Genomic DNA, 19,066 nt, shown 5'->3' with positions numbered 1-19,066 from the left:
TCATCACTAATTATTGTTAATCACTGTCATCACTAATTATTATTGATCACTATCACCACTAATTATTGTTAATCACCATCATCACTAATCATCGTTAATCACTATCATCACTAATTATTATTAATCACTATCATCACTAATTATTGTTAATCACTATCATCACTAATTATTGTTAATCACTGTCATCACTAATTATTGTTAATCACTGTCATCACTAATTATTATTGATCACTATCACCACTAATTATTGTTCATCACTGTCATCACTAATTATTATTGATCACTATCACCACTAATTATTGTTAATCACTGTCATCACTAATTATTATTGATCACTATCATCACTAATTATTGTTAATCACTGTCATCACTAATTATTATTGATCACTATCATCACTAATTATTATTGATCACTATCATTATCATTAAGCTGCCACTGGGGGTGCCCCTAGGCCACAGCAGACTCACACACAGAGACAGCTGCCACTGGGGGTACCCCTAGGCTACAGCAGACTCACACACAGAGACAGCTGCCACTGGGGGTGCCCCTAGGCTACAGCAGACTCACCCACAGAGACAGCTGCCACTGGGGGTGTCCCTAGGCAACAGCAGACTCACACACAGAGACAGCTGCCACTGGGGGTGCCCCTAGGCAACAGCAGACTCACACACAGAGACAGCTGCCCCTGGGGGTGCCCCTAGACCACAGCAGACTCACACACAGAGACAGCTGCCACTGGGGGTGCCCCTAGGCAACAGCAGACTCACACACAGAGACAGCTGCCACTGGGGGTGCCCCTAGGCTACAGCAGACTCACCCACAGAGACAGCTGCCACTGGGGGTGCCCCTAGGCAACAGCAGACTCACACACAGAGACAGCTGCCACTGGGGGTGCCCCTAGGCAACAGCAGACTCACACACAGAGACAGCTGCCCCTGGGGGTGCCCCTAGACCACAGCAGACTCACACACAGAGACAGCTGCCACTGGGGGTGCCCCTAGGCAACAGCAGACTCACACACAGAGACAGCTGCCACTGGGGGTGCCCCTAGGCAACAGCAGACTCACACACAGAGACAGCTGCCACTGGGGGTGCCTCCACAACACCCACAGGTAGGGTGAGTGGCAGGTGAGGTGAGTGGTGAGGTGAGGGGTTGGTGAGGGGTGGGTGAGTGTTGAGTGAAGGGTGAGGTGAGTTGAGTGGTGAGGTGGTGAGTGGTGAGTGACAGGTGCAGGTGTCACCCTCACCTATCTCTCCCCTGCTGTGTTCCCAGCGAGCGCTCAGCCCCTGCAAGACTCCACTGCTGACAGCCTACCAGAGCTCCCTGTTGGACTGCAGGTGACGAGGAGACCAGGCTGGTGGTGGTGGTGGAGGTGGTGACTGTGGTGACGGTGGTGGGGGTGATGGTGGTGGAGGAGGTGGTGGTGGTGGGGGTGGTGGTGGGGGTGGTGGTGGTGGGGGTGATGGTGGTGGAGGAGGTGGTGGTGGTGGTGGTGTGGGTGGGGGTGGTGGAGGAGGTGGTGGTGATGGTGGGGGTGGTGACGGTGGTGGTGGTGGTGGTGGGGGTGGAGGTGTGGGTGGTGGTGGGGGTGATGGTGGTGACGGTGGTAGTGGTGGTGGTGGTGGTGGTAGTGGGGGTGGTGGTGTGGGTGGTGGTGGTGATGGTGGTGATGGTGGTGACGGTGGTGAGGGTGATGGTGGTGATGGTGAGGGTTGTGACGGTGGCAAAAACAACCCCCTACCTCCTCGTTGGTACCGGATGGCAACGCTGTGGTGGGCAGTGCCATGGGGGGAGGGCCTATTTAGATTTTTGGCTTTTCCCTTAATGACGTTTGTAGCCACCACCGCAGCCAATTGGGGGCTCTGCATGGGTGCGAGGGGCTGGTAACCCATCTACGTTAAATTAATTATCACCAAACCATGAATGAAAAATGTAATTAATAAGCTTGTGCCGGAGGCCCCGGGGGGATAGGCATTTATGACGTCTCCTGGCCAAACCCCATTTGGCGGAGCCAGGAGACTGAATCCTTCCCCTCGGGGCTCCTCCTTTAACAACGAAAAGCCACTACGGATGGCCTCGTAGAATGTTCGAATGCTCACTGCGGAGGAGAGGTTGCCACTTCTCTGTCGGGAGCTGGACCGGTACCGCCTGGATCTCTGTGGTAATCAGGAGGTCCGGTGGACCGGCTCTGGCTCCTGCCACCGTGAGGGGTGGACAGTCTTCTACTCAGGGGAGGAGACTACCAAACAACAGGGAGTGGCTCTTCTTCTAAACAAAAGAATGAAGGGGGCGTGGGAGCGTGGTGGTGAGGTGTGGGAAGCTGTAAGCCCCAGGCTACTTTTTGGGCTCGCCTTCCCATCAACCAGAGGTGAGGAGTGGTGGTCATGGTTAGTTATGCCCCCACCGAAGATGAACATCCGTGGAAGGATGCAGGCATAAGTCAGATGCCTCCTATAACCTCCTGTCACAGGTGCTAGCTAAAGTGGACCCTCGGGATAGAGTCATCTTGTTGGGTGACTTCAATGCCCGAGTTGGTCATGATGCTGACACCTGGTCTGGAGTGATTGGAAGGCATGACCAGATCAGCTCAATAACAACGGCAGGAGGTTGCTAGATTTGTGTGCAGCCCATGGGCTTGTAATTACCAACACGCTGTTCCGGCATCGGCGCATCCACACAACATCATGGATGCATGCCGGGTCTAAGCAAGGCCATCTACTGGATGTCATAGTGACGGAACAGCGAATGCGGGCCCATGTCCTTGACACCAGGACCTACCGTGGTACTGATCTGCCCACTGACCATCGACTAGTCATCTGTAAGATGCGCCTGCCATTCTTCCACTCCGGTGGTGGGTGTACACCCAGGACCCCATTTAAACCCATAGTGGCCTGGTCTCAGTGTGGCTGGGGTTGGCATCGTCCCCCACTCCTCCTAATGTCGAGGGACAATGGGCGAGATTTAGGACTGTGGCTCATGCAGCTGCAATGGCTGCTTTGGGTACACGGTCCAGACCTCCCCAGAGACCTTGGCTGACAGTGGAGGTGCTCAGGCTGGCTGAGAAAAAGCGACAGGCCCACTCTCATAGCCTACAGCATCCCGCGTCGGAGAATGAGGAGGCTTACCGTAACCTTTGCTCGGAGGTATGGAGAGCCGTGAGGTGCTGCAAGGATGGGTGGTGGTCGCGGGTTGCTGAGGAGATGGAGTCTGCCTCAATGGCCCGCGATCACAAATCGCTCTTTAACTCCATAAAAAAATATAACCTGCAGCGCCACACCTATTACCATCATTAGGGGAAAGAACAGTGACCAAATCTCCGACCCCGAGGAACAGGTTTGCATATTTGCTGAGCATTTCTGTGAGGTCCTGGGGGAGGAAAAATCCCTCAACCTGGAAAACATCGTGGGCCAAAGTGGGGATGACACTACTGAGGCTGCGGTGCCTCAAATATTGGAAGAAGTCACCCCCTGTGAGTGGCTGGCTGAGGTGCCATCTGTTGAGGAAGTACTGAAGGCAATCCAGAGTCTGAGACCAGGAAAGGCACCGGGTAGAGACGATCTCCCATGCAAAATGCTGAGGAAGGGTGGCGTTTGTGCACAAACTGTCCTACATGACATCATAACAAGTCTGGACCACTGGATGGGTTCCGCAGGATTGGAAGAATGCCGTGGTGGTCCCCCTCTTTAAGAAGGGGGACCGCACAGACTGTAACAACTACAGGGGTATCTCACTCCTCAGTGTGCCGGGAAAGGTCCTGGCAAGGATTATTCAACATCGCCGTGCAAGGCACGCTTAGAAGAGGCATGCGGAACCCCAATGCGGTTTCAGGAAAAGGCGTTCCTGCACATGTCATATTTTCTGTCCGTCTGCTACAGTATAGGTATAGGGAATTCCAACAAGACCTACATCTCTGCTTTATTGACCTGACCAAGGCCTATGACACCATCAGTAGGCCTGAGCTCTGGGTTGTTCTTCGTGCTTTCGAAGTCCCTGACCCTCTGCTCATGATCATTAAGGACCTTCATGATAGTGAGCGGGCCCAGGCAAATCTACGTGGCCGGGAGTCGGAGCCATTCCCTGTACACCTTGGGGTGCGGCAGGGATGTCCTCTGGCTCCCACATTATTAAACATCTATTTTGACCACGTAGTTCGTGAAGTCTTCAGTAGCTGTACCGGAGGAATTCCCATCTGGTACAGATAGAATGGGAGGCTGATCGATGCCCGGGTGCGGTCAAGGGATGGCTCCCGATTGTTCAACCATGTAATGTATGCCGATGATCTGGGAATTGCTGCTCACTCAAAGGAGGAGTTGGAGGCACTGCTGCTGAACCTGGAGCTTGCCACTAAGAGGTGGAGCCTTACCCACTGAAACTAAGCACTTGCCTGGGTATTTTGTGCCATCGGACACTCCACCCCCACAACTTCCAATTGGTGATGGGATAGTTGTGGGGAGAGTGGAGAGTTTCCCATACCTGGGCAGTGTGCTCATGACCGGCTCCGGTTTAACAGCACTCGGAATCGGTCAAGCGGCATTATCTTTTCATCGGTTGCGTAATGCTGTGTGGAAGCTACCTGGTCTGTCGCTCCGCACTAAGCTTCAGGTCTTCTCGGCCACAGTCATTCCCTCCCTTCTCTATGCCTGTGAAACGTGGACCCCCCTAAGGGAACATCTTTGCTGGTTAGAAACATTTAGGCTGGCCTGTCTACGATCCATCCTGGGTTTAACCTGGCTGGATTGTGTGAGGAGCTCACAAATCCTTGAAAGATCTGGGCAAGGTCCCATCGGTGAGCTCCTCCGGCAGGCAACACTGCGTTGGCTGGGCCATGTAGCCCGCATGCCCAGCCATCACATGCCGAAACAGCTTTTGTTCAGCCGGATCGAGGGGGCTAGAGAAGATGGAGTGACGTGGTACAGGAGGACGTGGAGCTGAGTGGACTTGCCGATGACTGGTACCAGCGGTGTCGAGATCGGACTCAGTGGAGGAGGCTCGTGAAGGATGCTACTGGGCAGTTGGAGGTAGTCGCCCTCCAACAACAACGGAGGGCGGAGGAGCGACGCTCACAACAACGAGCGGAGCGCCGGGTGGCTAAAGCACAGCGGGTTGGCACAGTAGGGGGCACAGGTGGTGCATCAGCCACTCATCTCAGTCAGTCCCCCCCTGGCACCTGGGTCTGCCCCGTGACCTTCGTGCCAGCGTGCGTTCAACACTTCACGTGGCCTTGAAGTGCACATGGCCTGGCACAAGCGTCGTGGTGACGTCATCGCCACTTAGTGGCGAACGGCGGTTGTCGTCGTCGTTGTTGTTGTCGGCGACGGTGGCGGCGTCGATGGCGGCGGCGACACCACAACCCCCACCGCGTCTCCTCCCCCGCTGTCCCCGTGCCAGGTTCCCTGCGATCCTGGGCAAGCTGCGCACGGTGCTGACCGACGATTTGCCCTTCCGCAAGGGCAACCTCCTCTCGGCCAGGACACGGCGCTGCCACGTCGTGCGCCCCGGCCTCAACGGCTTCCTGGACCTCGCTCGGCGCATCCTCTCCGAGGCTGTCGGAGGCATCGAAGGCACGGCACGGCTCACCCACCCGTAGCCCTCCCCGGCCGTCTTTGTATCTCTCTCTTCCTCTCTCTCTCTACCGCCTGCTGCTGTACGTTTGGAGTTTGCGTGTCTCTCTCATCATCGTCATCATCACGGTGGCTGCGAGATGTCAAGTACCTCGCCTGGTACGCAGGAGGTCGTGGGTTCCACCATCATCTCCCCCCCCCCTCTCCTCCTTTCTCCCCCACTCTTCCCCCTCTCTCCCCTGCCCATTCTCTCTCTCAGAGATCATCAAACAGCTCTCCGTGATTCACAACCTGCCCATTCTCTCTCCCAGAGACCATCACACAGCTCTCCGAGATTCAGAACCTGCCCATTCTCTCTCTCCCAGAGATCATCAAACAGCTCTCCGTGATTCACAACCTGCCCATTCTCCCTCTCCCAGAGATCATCAAACAGCTCTCCGAGATTCACAACCTGCCCATTCTCTCTCTCCCAGAGATCATCAAACAGCTCTCCGAGATTCACAACCTGCCCATTCTCTCTCTCTCAGAGATCATCAAACAGCTCTCCGTGATTCACAACCTGCCCATTCTCTCCCTCCCAGAGACCATTACACAGCTCTCTGAGATTCAGAACCTGCCCATTCTCTCTCTCCCAGAGATCATCAAACAGCTCTCCGTGATTCACAACCTGCCCATTCTCTCTCTCCCAGAGATCATCAAACAGCTCTCCGAGATTCACAACCTGCCCATTCTCTCTCTCCCAGAGATCATCAAACAGCTCTCCGTGATTCACAACCTGCCCATTTTCTCTCTCTCCCAGAGATCATCAAACAGCTCTCCGAGATTCACAACCTGCCCATGTCCATGAGCTACAGCGCCCTGCGTGGCTTTTACATCCAGACGTCCGCTCACTCCCTGCAGCCCGAACAGCGTCTGCCAGAGGTCTTCATCAAGGTCAACGCACAGAGACTCACAGACTCATCACACAGAGACTCACAGACTCACCACACAGACTCATAGACTCATCGCACAGAGACCCATAGACTCATCGCACAGAGACCCACAGACTCACCACACAGAGACTCATAGACTCATCACATAGAGACTCATAGACTCATCGCACAGAGACCCATAGACTCATCGCACAGAGACCCACAGACTCACCACACAGAGACCCATAGACTCACCATACAGACTCATAGACTCATCGCACAGAGACTCACAGACTTATCACACAGAGACTCACAGACTCACCACACAGACTCATAGACTCATCGCACAGAGACCCATAGACTCATCGCACAGAGACCCACAGACTCACCACACAGAGACTCATAGACTCATCACATAGAGACTCATAGACTCATCGCACAGAGACCCATAGACTCATCGCACAGAGACCCACAGACTCACCACACAGAGACCCATAGACTCACCACACAGACTCATAGACTCATCGCACAGAGACTCACAGACTCATCACACAGAGACTCACAGACTCACCACACAGACTCATAGACTCATCACACAGAGACCCATAGACTCATCGCACAGAGACCCACAGACTCACCACACAGAGACCCACAGACTCACCACACAGAGACTCATAGACTCACACAGAGACCCATAGACTCATCACATAGAGACCCATAGACTCATCACACAGAGACCCATAGACTCACCACACAGAGACCCATAGACTCATCACATAGAGACCCGCAGACTCACCACACAGAGACCCATAGACTCACCACACAGAGACCCATAGACTCACCACGCAGAGACGCATAGACTCATCACACAGAGACTCAGACTCACCACTCACAGACTCACCACTCATAGACTCACCACTCACAGACTCACCACTCATAGACCCAGAGCCTATGTGTGAGTTTATGTGTCTAGGTGTGAGACTATGTGTGAGTCTGTGTCTATCTGTGAGTCTATGTGTCTTTGTGTGAGTCTATGTGTCTATGTGTGAACTATGTGTGAGTCTATGTGTCTACGTGTGAGTCTGTGTCTATGTGTGATTCTATGTGTCTATGTGTGAGTCTATGTGTCTATGTGTGTGTCTACGTGTGAGTCTATGAGTCTATGTGTGAGTCTATGTGTCTATGTGTGAGTCTATGTGTGAGTCTATGTGTCTATGTGTGAGTCTATGTGTCTATGTGTGAGTCTCACCCCTCACCCCACCACTCACCACACCCCTCACTCACCACCCCTCACTCACCACTCAGCGCACCACTCACCACACCCCTCACTCACCCCTCACCACCCCTCACTCACCACTCACCACCCTCACTCACCACTCACCACCCCTCACTCACCACTCACCACCCCTCACTCACCACCACTCACCACCCCTCACTCACCACTCACCACCCCTCACTCACCACCCCTCACTCACCACTCACCACCACTCACTCACCACCACTCACTCACCACTCACCACCCCTCACTCACCACTCACCACCACTCACTCACCACCACTCACTCACCACTCACCACCCCTCACTCACCCCTCACTCACCACTCACCACCCCTCACTCACCACTCACCACCACTCACCCCATCACTCACCACTCTCACTCACCACTCACCACCCTCACTCACCACTCACCACCCTCACTCACCACTCCCCACCACTCACTCACCACTCACCACTCACCACCACTCACTCACCACTCACCACTCTCACTCACCACTCACCACCCTCACTCACCACTCACTCACCCCTCACTCACCCCTCACTCACCACTCACCACCCCTCACTCACCACTCACCACACCCCTCACTCACCACTCACCACCCTCACTCACCACTCACCACCCCTCACTCACCACTCACCACCACTCACTCACCACTCACCACCCCTCACTCACCACTCACTCACCCCTCACTCACCCCTCACTCACCACTCACTCACCACCCCTCACTCACCACTCACCACCCCTCACTCACCACTCACCACCCCTCACTCACCACCCCTCACTCACCACTCACCACACCCCTCACTCACCACTCACCACCCCTCACCACCCCTCACTCACCACTCACCACACCCCTCACTCACCACTCACCACCCCTCACTCACCACTCACCACCCCTCACTCACCAGGTGAGCAAACGTGGGAACCTTCTCAGCTACACCACCATGGACCTCATGAGGCTGAACTGCCGCAGCCAGGAGGCCGTGGAGGAGATTTACCTCATGTCCAACGTGTGAGAGAACACCCCTACCCCAGGCAGAGTGTGGTGGACTAATCTCCATCTGTTCCTCCACTCACTGCCCCGTCTACCTGTGGGGGTTGCAGAGGAACCCCCTGGCTATGCCCTGCACTACTATACACTACACTATACACTACACTATACACTACACTATACACTACACTATACACTACTATACACTACACTATACACTACACTATACACTACACTATACACCACAATATACACTACACTATACACTACACTATACACTACACTATACACTACAATATACACTACACTATACACTACACTATACACTACACTATACACTACTATACACTACAATATACACTATACTATACCCTACACTATACACTACTATACACTACACTATACCCTACACTATACATTACTATACACTACACTATACACTACACTACTATACACTACACTATACACTACACTATACACTACACTATACACTACTATACACTACACTATACACTACACTATACACTACACTATACACTACTATACACTACACTATACACTACACTATGCACTACTATACACTACACTATACACTACTATACACTACACTATACACTACTATACACTACACTATACACTACACTATACTACTATACACTACACTATACACTACTGTACACTGTACATTACACTATGCACTACACTATACACTACTATACACTACACTATACACTACTATACACTACATTATACACTACACTATACACTACTACACTATACACTACATTATACACTACTATACACTACACTATACACTACACTATGCACTACTGTACACTATACACTACACAATGCACTACACTATACACTACACTATACACTACTGTACACTATATACTATACACTACACTATACACTACTGTACACTATACACTACACTATGCACTACACTATACACTACACTATACACTACTGTACACTACACTATACATTACTATACACTACTACACTACACTATGCACTACACTATACACTACACTATACTCTACTGTACACTACACTATGCACTACACTATACACTACTGTACACTACTCTTTACACAACACCCTTTGGGGAGGGGAGGGTGACCCTCGCTCTGTCTCCGTGCCCAGGGTGTTGTCCAAGCTGTTTGCGGAGATCCGGGAGGACATTGTGTGTCTCTACAAGCTTGCTGACGCAGTGTCCATGGTGGACATGCTGCTGGCATTCGCTCACCGCACCACGCTCACCAAGTCCGGTACGCGGTGGGTGGGTGGGTGAGTGGGTGGGTGAGTGAGTGGGTGGGTGGGTGGGTGAGTGGGTGGCTGAGTGGGTGGGTGAGTGAGTGAGGGAGTGAGTGGGTGAGTGAGTGGGTGAGTGAGTCGGTGGGTGGGTGGATGAGTGAGTGGGTGAGTGAGTGGGTGAGTGAGTGGGTGGGTGAGTGAGTGAGGGAGTGAGTGGGTGAGTGGGTGAGTGAGTCGGTGGGTGGGTGAGTGAGTGGGTGAGTGAGTGGGTGAGTGGGTGGGTGATTGAGTGCGTGAGTGGGTGAGTGAGGGAGTGAGTGAGTGAGTGGGTGAGTGGGTGGGTGGGTGAGTGAGTGGCCTTCACCCCCCGTGACCTCCCCCCGTGATCGTCACCCCCGTGACCTCCCCCCGTGACCTCCGCCGCCGTGACCTTCACCCCCCGTGACCTCCGCTCCCGTGACCTCCCTCCTGTGACCTCCCCCCCCCGTGACCTCCTCCCCCCCCGTGACCTCCCCCTCCGTGACCTCCCCCCCGTGACCTCCCCCCCGCTGTCTGTGGTGAGCTGCAGTCCGTCCGGAATTCTCTGGCACGCTGGCCCTCAAGGGGGCTCGCCACCCCATCCTGGAGCGGGTGCTGGGCTGGCCGCTGGTGCCTAACGACGTCTTCCTGTCGGACGCCTCAAACTTCCTCGTTGTCACGGGGCCCAACAACAGCGGCAAGTCCACGCTGCTGAGACAGGTGGCACTCTGCCAGGTGATGGCACAGATCGGTGAGTGGGTGGGGGGGGGTGAGTTGGTGAGTGAGTGGGTGGGTGAGTGAGTGAGTGAGTTGGTGAGTGGGTGAGTGAGTTGGTGAGTGAGTGAGTGGGTGAGTGAGTGAGTTGGTGAGTGGGTGGGTGAGTTGGTGAGTGAGTGAGTGGGTGGGTGAGTGAGTGAGTTGGTGAGTGGGTGGGTGAGTTGGTGAGTGAGTGAGTCGGTGGGTGAGTGAGTTGGTGAATGGGTGGGTGAGTTGGTGAGTGAGTTGGTTGGTGAGTGGGTGGGTGAGTTGGTGAATGAGTGAGTTGGTGAGTGAGTGAGTGGGTGAGTGGGTGAGTGATTGGGTGAGTGAGTCAGTGAGTTGGTGAGTGAGTGGGTGAGTGATTGAGTGGGTGAGTCAGTGAGTGAGTGAGTGAGTGGGTGGGTGAGTGACTGTTTGAGTGAGTGGGTGAGTGAGTGATTGAGTGGGTGGGTGGGTGAGTGAGTGGGTGAGTGATTGAGTGGGTGGGTGAGTGAGTGGGTGAGTGATTGAGTGGGTGAGTAAGTGGGTGAGTGATTGAGTGGGTGAGTGAGTGGGTGAGTGAGTGAGTGGGTGAGTGAGTGAGTGAGTAGGTGAGTGAGTGAGTAGGTGAGTGTTTGAGTGAGTGAGTAGGTGAGTGAGTGAGTAGGTGAGTGAGTAGGTGAGTGAGTGAGTGGGTGATTGAGTGAGTAGGTGAGTGAGTGGGTGAGTAAGTGAGTGAGTGGGTGATTGAGTAGGTGAGTAAGTGAGTAGGTGAGTGTTTGAGTGAGTGAGTAGGTGAGTAAGTAAGTGAGTGAGTGTTTGGGTGAGTGAGTGAGTAGGTGAGTAAGTAAATGAGTGAGTGTTTGAGTGAGTGAGTAGGTGAGTAAGTAAGTGAGTGAGTGTTTGAGTGAGTGAGTGAGTAGGTGAGTAAGTAAGTGAGTGAGTGTTTGAGTGAGTGAGTGAGTAGGTGAGTAAGTAAGTGAGTGAGTGTTTGAGTGAGTGAGTAGGTGAGTAAGAAAGTGAGTGAGTGTTTGAGTGAGTGAGTAGGTGAGTAAGTAAGTGAGTGAGTGTTTGAGTGAGTGAGTGAGTAGGTGAGTAAGTAAGTGAGTGAGTGTTTGGGTGCTACCACTGCTTCAGGTTGTTTCGTACCAGCCGACTTTGCCTGCGTGAGGATCGCTGATCAGATCTTCACTCGCATCGGTGTGGACGACGACATCCAGCCACTCTCCTCCACCTTCACCATCGAGATGAGAGAGGTGGGTGGGGAGTGAGAGGGTGGGTGAGTGGGTGGGTGGGTGAGTGGATTGGTGAGTGGGTTGGTGGGTGAGTGTGTGAGTGGGTGGGTGAGTGTGTGAGTGGGTTGGTGAGTGGGTGGGTGAGTGGTTGGGTAGGTGGGTGAGTGGGTTGGTGAGTGGGTGTGTGAGTGGGTGGGTGAGTGGATGTGTGAGTGGGTGGGTGAGTGGGTGGGTGAGTGGTTGGGTAGGTGGGTGATTGGGTTGGTGATTGGGTGTGTGAGTGGGTGGGTGAGTGAGTGAGTGAGTTGGTGAGTGGGTGGGTGTGTAGGTGGGTGAGTGGGTGGGTGACCCCCGGTGACCCCCATGACCCCAGGTGAACTACATAGTTCGCACAGCCACCGACCGCTCTCTGGTGATCATCGACGAGCTCGGGAGGGGCACCGGGGTCCACGAGGCCCTGGGGATCTGTCACTCGGTCTGTGAGTGTCTCCTGCAGCGCAAGGTGGTGACCACTCACACTCACCACAAACACTCACCACTCACACTCACCACACTCACCACTCACACTCACCACTCACCACTCACCACCCTCACCACCCTCACCACCCCTGTGTGTCTCCCCCCCCTCCCCCAGACGTTCACCATCTTCGCCACCCACCACCTGGAGCTGAGCCACCTCTCCACCCTCTACCCCAACGTCTCCAACAGCCACTTCCTGGTGGAGTCGCGCAATCAGCAGCAGCAGCAGCTGCCCTGGGCCGGCCGTCGTGACGGTAAAGCCGCTGGTGCCGACGACTCGCGGACGGTGCCACGTGTGACGTGCACGTACAAGCTGGTGCAGGGGCACACGCCGGACACGCACTACGGTACTACGCGTGTGTGTGTGTACGTGTGTGTGTGTGTACGTGTGTGTGTACGTGTGTGTGTGTGTGGTCCGGAAAAACAACCCCCTACCTCCTCGCGGTGCCGGATGGGCAACTCTGTCGTGGACAGTGCTTTGGGGCGAGATCCAATTTTGATTGGCTCCTCCCCTCATGGCAAATGCATCCACCACAGGGGCTAAACGGGGGCTCTGGACAGGTGCGAGGGGCTGGTAACCCTTCCACCTTCAATTAATTACCACGAAACCACGAGTTAAACTGAAATATGTAACTAATAAGCTTGTGCCGGAGGCCCCGGGGGGACAGGCGTCTATGACGTCTCCTGACCAAACCCCATTTGGCGGAGCCAGAAGACTGAATATCTACCCTCGGGGCTCCTCCAGAAACAACGAAAAACCACTACGGGTGGCCACGTGGAATGTTCGAACGCTCACTGCGGAGGAGAGGCTGCCACTCCTCTGTCGGGAGCTGGACCGGTACCGCCTGGATCTCTGTGGTATTCAGGAGGTCCGGTGGACCGGCTCTGGCTCCTACCACCATGAGGGGTGAACAGTCCTCTTCTCACGGCAGGAGACTGCCAAACAACAGGGAGTGGCTCTTCTTCTAAACAAAAGAATGAAGGGGGCGTGGGAGCGTGGCGGTGAGGTTTGGGAAGCTGTAAGCTCCAGGCTACTTTGGGCTCGCCTTCCCAACAACCGGAGGTGAGGAGTGGTGGTCGTGGTTACTTATGCCCCCACCGAAGACGAACATCCGTGGAGGGATCCAGGCAAGGCCGATGAGTCAGATGCCTTCTATGACCTCCTGTCACAGGTGCGAGCTAAAGTGGCCCCTCGGGATAGTCATCTTGTTGGGTGAATGCCCGAGTTGGTCATGATGCACCTGGTCTGGAGTGATTGGAAGGCATGGGCCAGACCAGCTCAATAACAACGGCAGGAGGCTGCTACATTTTTGTGCAGCCCATGGGCTTGTAAATACCAACACGCTGTTCCGGCATCGCCGCATCCACACAACATCATGGATGCATGCCGGGTCCAAGCAAGAACATCTGCTGGACTACATAGTGACGGACCAGCGGATGCGAGCCCATGTCCTTGACACCAGGACCTACCGTGGAGCTGATCTGCCCACTGACCATCGACTTGTAATCTGTAAGATGCACCTGCAATTCTTTCACTCCGGTGGTGGGTGTACATCCAGGACCCCATTCAAACCCTTAGTGGCATGCTCTGCCGGCTGGGATTGGCATCGTCCCCCACTCCTCCTGATGTCGAGGGTAAATGGGCGAGGTTTAGGACTGTGACTCATGCAGCTGAAATGGCTGCTTTGGGTACGCGGTCCAGACCTCCCCAGAGACCCTGGCTGACAAGAGGAGGTGTTCAGGATGGCGACAGGCCCACTGTCATCGGCTACAGAATCCCACGTCGGAGAATGAGGAGGCTTACCGCAGCCCTCGCTCGGAGGTTCGGAGAGCCGCGAGGCGCCGCAAGGATGGGTGGCGGTCGCGGGTTGCCGAGGAGATGGAGTCTGCATCAGTGGCCCGCGATCACAAATCTCTATTTAACTCCCATCAAGAAAGTAACCTGCGGCGCCACAACCGATTACCATCATTGGGGGAAAGAACGGTGACCCGATCTCCGATCCCCAGGGAACAGGTTTTCAGATTTGCCGAGCATTTCCACGAGGTCCCGGTAGTGGGAGGGGGGAAACCCCTCGGCCCGGAAAAACGCATCGCGGCACAGAGCGGGGATGGCCCTGCCGAGGCCGCCGGCGCCTCAAACATCGTGAAGAAGAAGCCGTCGCCTTCCCCCCCCCCTCCTCCTCCCTCTCCCCCTCCTCCTCCCCCTCCCCCTCCCCCCCCGCGTGCCCCGCGTCCAGGTCTGGAAATGGCCACGCTGTCATCGCTGCCGCCCTCCCTGCTGCGCGACGCCACGGGGCTGCTGGCGCGGATCGGCGGCAAGAGCTGGGTAACGACGCTGACCCCCGCTGACACCCCCGCCGCGACCCCCTCGAGACCCGCCCGTGACCCCCCGCCGCCCGTGACCCCTCCGCGACCCCCCCCAGATGGAGCGTCAGGCCGACTCCGCGCCCGTGCTGCACCGAGCGGCCGTCCACCGCCTCGCGACGAGGCTGGGCCAGGCGGCGCGACACTCGCGGCTGGACGGAGCCGGCCTGGCCTCGTACCTGGGGTCGCTGAGACAGCGGTACCTCGACGAGCTGGAGCACATCGCTGACGCCACCGCTAACACCCACTGAACAACACCACCACGAACACCACCACCGCTAACACCCACTGAACGACACCACCACCACCACCACCGCTAACACACACTGAACAACACCACCAACACCACCACCACCGCTAACACCCACTGAACAACACCACCAACTTCACCACCACCACCGCTAACACCCACTGAACGACACCACCACCAACACCACCACCGCTAACACCCACTGAACGACACCACCACCAACACCACCACCGCTAACACCCACTGAACGACACCACCACCACCACCGCTAACACCCACTGAACGACACCACCACCACCACCGCTAACACCCACTGAACGACACCAACACCACCACCGCTAACACCCACTGAACGACAACACCACCAACACCACCACCACCGCTAACACCCACTGAACGACACCACCACCAACACCACCACCGCTAACACCCACTGAACGACACCACCACCAACACCACCACCGCTAACACCCACTGAACGACACCACTACCAACACCACCGCTAACACCCACTGAACGACACCACCACCAACACCACCACCACTAACACCCACTGAACGACACCACCACCAACACCAACACCGCTAACACCCACTGAACGACACCAACACCGCTAACACCCACTAAACGACACCAGCACCAACACCACCACCGCTAACACCCACTGAACAACACCACCACCAACACCAACACCGCTAACACCCACTGAACGACACCACCACCGCTAACACCCACTGAACGACACCACCACCAACACCACCACCGCTAACACCCACTGAACGACAGCACCACCACCACCGCTAACACCCACCCACTGAACGACACCACCACCAACACCACCACCACCAACTGAACACCACCACCAACACCACTAACACACACTGAACGACACCACCACCACCACCACCACCGCTAACACCCACTGAACACCACCGCCATGATGCACCAGCAACACCACCACCAATGCCACCACCACCAGCAACACCACCACCAATGCCACCACCACCACCAACAACACCACCAACAACGCCACCACCACCAAGAATGCTACCACCACTGCCACCAGCTAAACACCACCACCACCACGATCCACCACAAACACCACCACTACCGCCGCCACCAACTGAACACCACCACCACGATCCACCACCAACACCACCAACAACGCCACCACCACCATGATGCACCAGCAACACCACCAACAACGCCACACCATCAATGCTGCCATCACCACCGCCACCACCACCACCAAGAATGCTACCACCACCACCGCCACCAACTGAACACCACCACCACCACCACGATCCAACACCACCAATGCTACCACCACCAATTCCACCACCACCACCACCACCACGGTGGAGGGGTAAGCGTGTGGGTACCATTGTGTGGTGTGGGGTAGGCTGACGGAGGTCCCGATTAGCCAGACGATGATGTTATTTCGTGCTGTGTTGTTGGATATATAAACAAAAAGTTTACTGTCAAACTGGCTCAGTGATTGAGTAATTTAGTGAGCAAGCGACTGAGTGAGCAGCTGAGCTCCTGAGTGAGTGACTGGCTGAGTGAGTGAGTGACTGGCTGAGTGAGTGACTGGCTGAGTGAGTGAGTGACTGGCTGAGTGAGTGAGTCACTGGCTGAGTGAGTCACTGGCTGAGTGAGTGAGTGAGTGACTGGCAGAGTGAGTGACTGGCTGAGTGAGTGACTGGCTGAGTGAGTGGCTGGCTGAGTGAGTGACTGGCAGAGTGAGTGACTGGCTGAGTGATTGAGTGACTGGCTGAGTGAGTGAGTGACTGGCTGAGTGAGTGAGTGACTGGCTGAGTGAGTGACTGGCTGAGTGAGTGACTGGCTGAGTGAGTGAGTGACTGGCTGAGTGAGTGAGTGACTGGTAGAGTGAGTGACTGGCTGAGTGAGTGAGTGACTGGCTGAGTGAGTGACTGGCTGAGTGAGTGAGTGACTGTCTGAGTGAGTCACTGGCTGAGTGAGTCACTGGCTGAGTGGGTGACTGGCTGAGTGAGTGACTGGCTGAGTGAGTGACTGGCTGAGTGAGTCACTGGCTGAGTGAGTGAGTGACTGGCTGAGTGAGTGACTGGCTGAGTGAGTGAGTGACTGGCTGAGTGAGTGAGTGACTGGCTGAGTGAGTGAGTGACTGGCTGAGTGAGTGACTGGCTGAGTGAGTGAGTGACTGGCTGAGTGAGTGAGTGACTGGTAGAGTGAGTGACTGGCTGAGTGAGTGAGTGACTGGCTGAGTGAGTGACTGGCTGAGTGAGTGAGTGACTGGCTGAGTGAGTGACTGTCTGAGTGAGTCACTGGCTGAGTGAGTCACTGGCTGAGTGGGTGACTGGCTGAGTGAGTGACTGGCTGAGTGAGTGACTGGCTGAGTGAGTCACTGGCTGAGTGAGTGAGTGACTGGCTGAGTGAGTGACTGGCTGAGTGAGTGAGTGACTGGCTGAGTGAGTGAGTGACTGGTAGAGTGAGTGACTGGCTGAGTGAGTGAGTGACTGGCTGAGTGAGTGAGTGACTGGTAGAGTGAGTGACTGGCTGAGTGAGTGAGTGACTGGCTGAGTGAGTGACTGGCTGAGTGAGTGAGTGACTGTCTGAGTGAGTCACTGGCTGAGTGAGTCACTGGCTGAGTGGGTGACTGGCTGAGTGAGTGACTGGCTGAGTGAGTGACTGGCTGAGTGAGTCACTGGCTGAGTGAGTGAGTGACTGGCTGAGTGAGTGACTGGCTGAGTGAGTGAGTGACTGGCTGAGTGAGTGAGTGACTGGCTGAGTGAGTGAGTGACTGGCTGAGTGAGTGACTGGCTGAGTGAGTGAGTGACTGGCTGAGTGAGTGAGTGACTGGTAGAGTGAGTGACTGGCTGAGTGAGTGAGTGACTGGCTGAGTGAGTGACTGGCTGAGTGAGTGAGTGACTGGCTGAGTGAGTGACTGTCTGAGTGAGTCACTGGCTGAGTGAGTCACTGGCTGAGTGAGTGACTGGCTGAGTGAGTGACTGGCTGAGTGAGTCACTGGCTGAGTGAGTGAGTGACTGGCTGAGTGAGTGACTGGCTGAGTGAGTGAGTGACTGGCTGAGTGAGTGAGTGACTGGTAGAGTGAGTGACTGGCTGAGTGAGTGAGTGACTGGCTGAGTGAGTGAGTGACTGGCTGAGTGAGTGACTGTCTGAGTGAGTCACTGGCTGAGTCACTGGCTGAGTGGGTGACTGGCTGAGTGAGTGACTGGCTGAGTGAGTGACTGGCTGAGTGAGTGAGTGACTGGCTGAGTGAGTGAGTGACTGGCTGAGTGAGTGAGTGACTGGTAGAGTGAGTGACTGGCTGAGTGAGTGAGTGACTGGCTGAGTGAGTGACTGGCTGAGTGAGTGAGTGACTGTCTGAGTGAGTCACTGGCTGAGTGAGTCACTGGCTGAGTGGGTGACTGGCTGAGTGAGTGACTGGCTGAGTGAGTGACTGGCTGAGTGAGTCACTGGCTGAGTGAGTGAGTGACTGGCTGAGTGAGTGACTGGCTGAGTGAGTGAGTGACTGGCTGAGTGAGTGAGTGACTGGCTGAGTGAGTGACTGGCTGAGTGAGTGAGTGACTGGCTGAGTGAGTGAGTGACTGGTAGAGTGAGTGACTGGCTGAGTGAGTGAGTGACTGGCTGAGTGAGTGACTGGCTGAGTGAGTGAGTGACTGGCTGAGTGAGTGACTGTCTGAGTGAGTCACTGGCTGAGTGAGTCACTGGCTGAGTGGGTGACTGGCTGAGTGAGTGACTGGCTGAGTGAGTCACTGGCTGAGTGAGTGAGTGACTGGCTGAGTGAGTGACTGGCTGAGTGAGTGAGTGACTGGCTGAGTGAGTGAGTGACTGGTAGAGTGAGTGACTGGCTGAGTGAGTGAGTGACTGGCTGAGTGAGTGAGTGACTGGCTGAGTGAGTGACTGTCTGAGTGAGTCACTGGCTGAGTGAGT

General features: G+C 55.2%; 1 protein-coding gene across 1 annotated transcript in view; it reads left to right on the top strand.

Moving 5' to 3' along the window:
- LOC142908843 (mutS protein homolog 4-like) overlaps window positions 1–16,616 on the top strand; it is a 103,678-nt gene extending 87,062 nt beyond the window's left edge. The window contains exons 5-15 of the mRNA XM_076059484.1: window positions 1,275–1,339; window positions 5,391–5,563; window positions 6,363–6,496; window positions 8,661–8,764; window positions 9,896–10,020; window positions 10,575–10,775; window positions 11,900–12,018; window positions 12,371–12,499; window positions 12,632–12,863; window positions 14,754–14,842; window positions 14,940–16,616. Coding sequence (XP_075915599.1) covers window positions 1,275–1,339; window positions 5,391–5,563; window positions 6,363–6,496; window positions 8,661–8,764; window positions 9,896–10,020; window positions 10,575–10,775; window positions 11,900–12,018; window positions 12,371–12,499; window positions 12,632–12,863; window positions 14,754–14,842; window positions 14,940–15,131 — 1,563 coding nt within the window. The 3' untranslated portion in view covers window positions 15,132–16,616. The remainder of the gene's footprint in view (window positions 1–1,274; window positions 1,340–5,390; window positions 5,564–6,362; window positions 6,497–8,660; window positions 8,765–9,895; window positions 10,021–10,574; window positions 10,776–11,899; window positions 12,019–12,370; window positions 12,500–12,631; window positions 12,864–14,753; window positions 14,843–14,939) is intronic.
- The last annotated feature ends 2,450 nt before the right edge of the window (window positions 16,617–19,066 follow it).

This window comes from Petromyzon marinus, unplaced genomic scaffold (genome assembly GCF_048934315.1).
Source record: "Petromyzon marinus isolate PM22_M1 ecotype Great Lakes invasive population unplaced genomic scaffold, UKy_Petmar_22M1.pri1.0 PM_G_Scaffold_104, whole genome shotgun sequence".
NCBI lineage: Eukaryota > Metazoa > Chordata > Hyperoartia > Petromyzontiformes > Petromyzontidae > Petromyzon > Petromyzon marinus.
The sequence above is the reverse complement of the archived record's forward strand: the minus strand, read 5'-3'. Positions and strand labels throughout refer to the sequence as shown.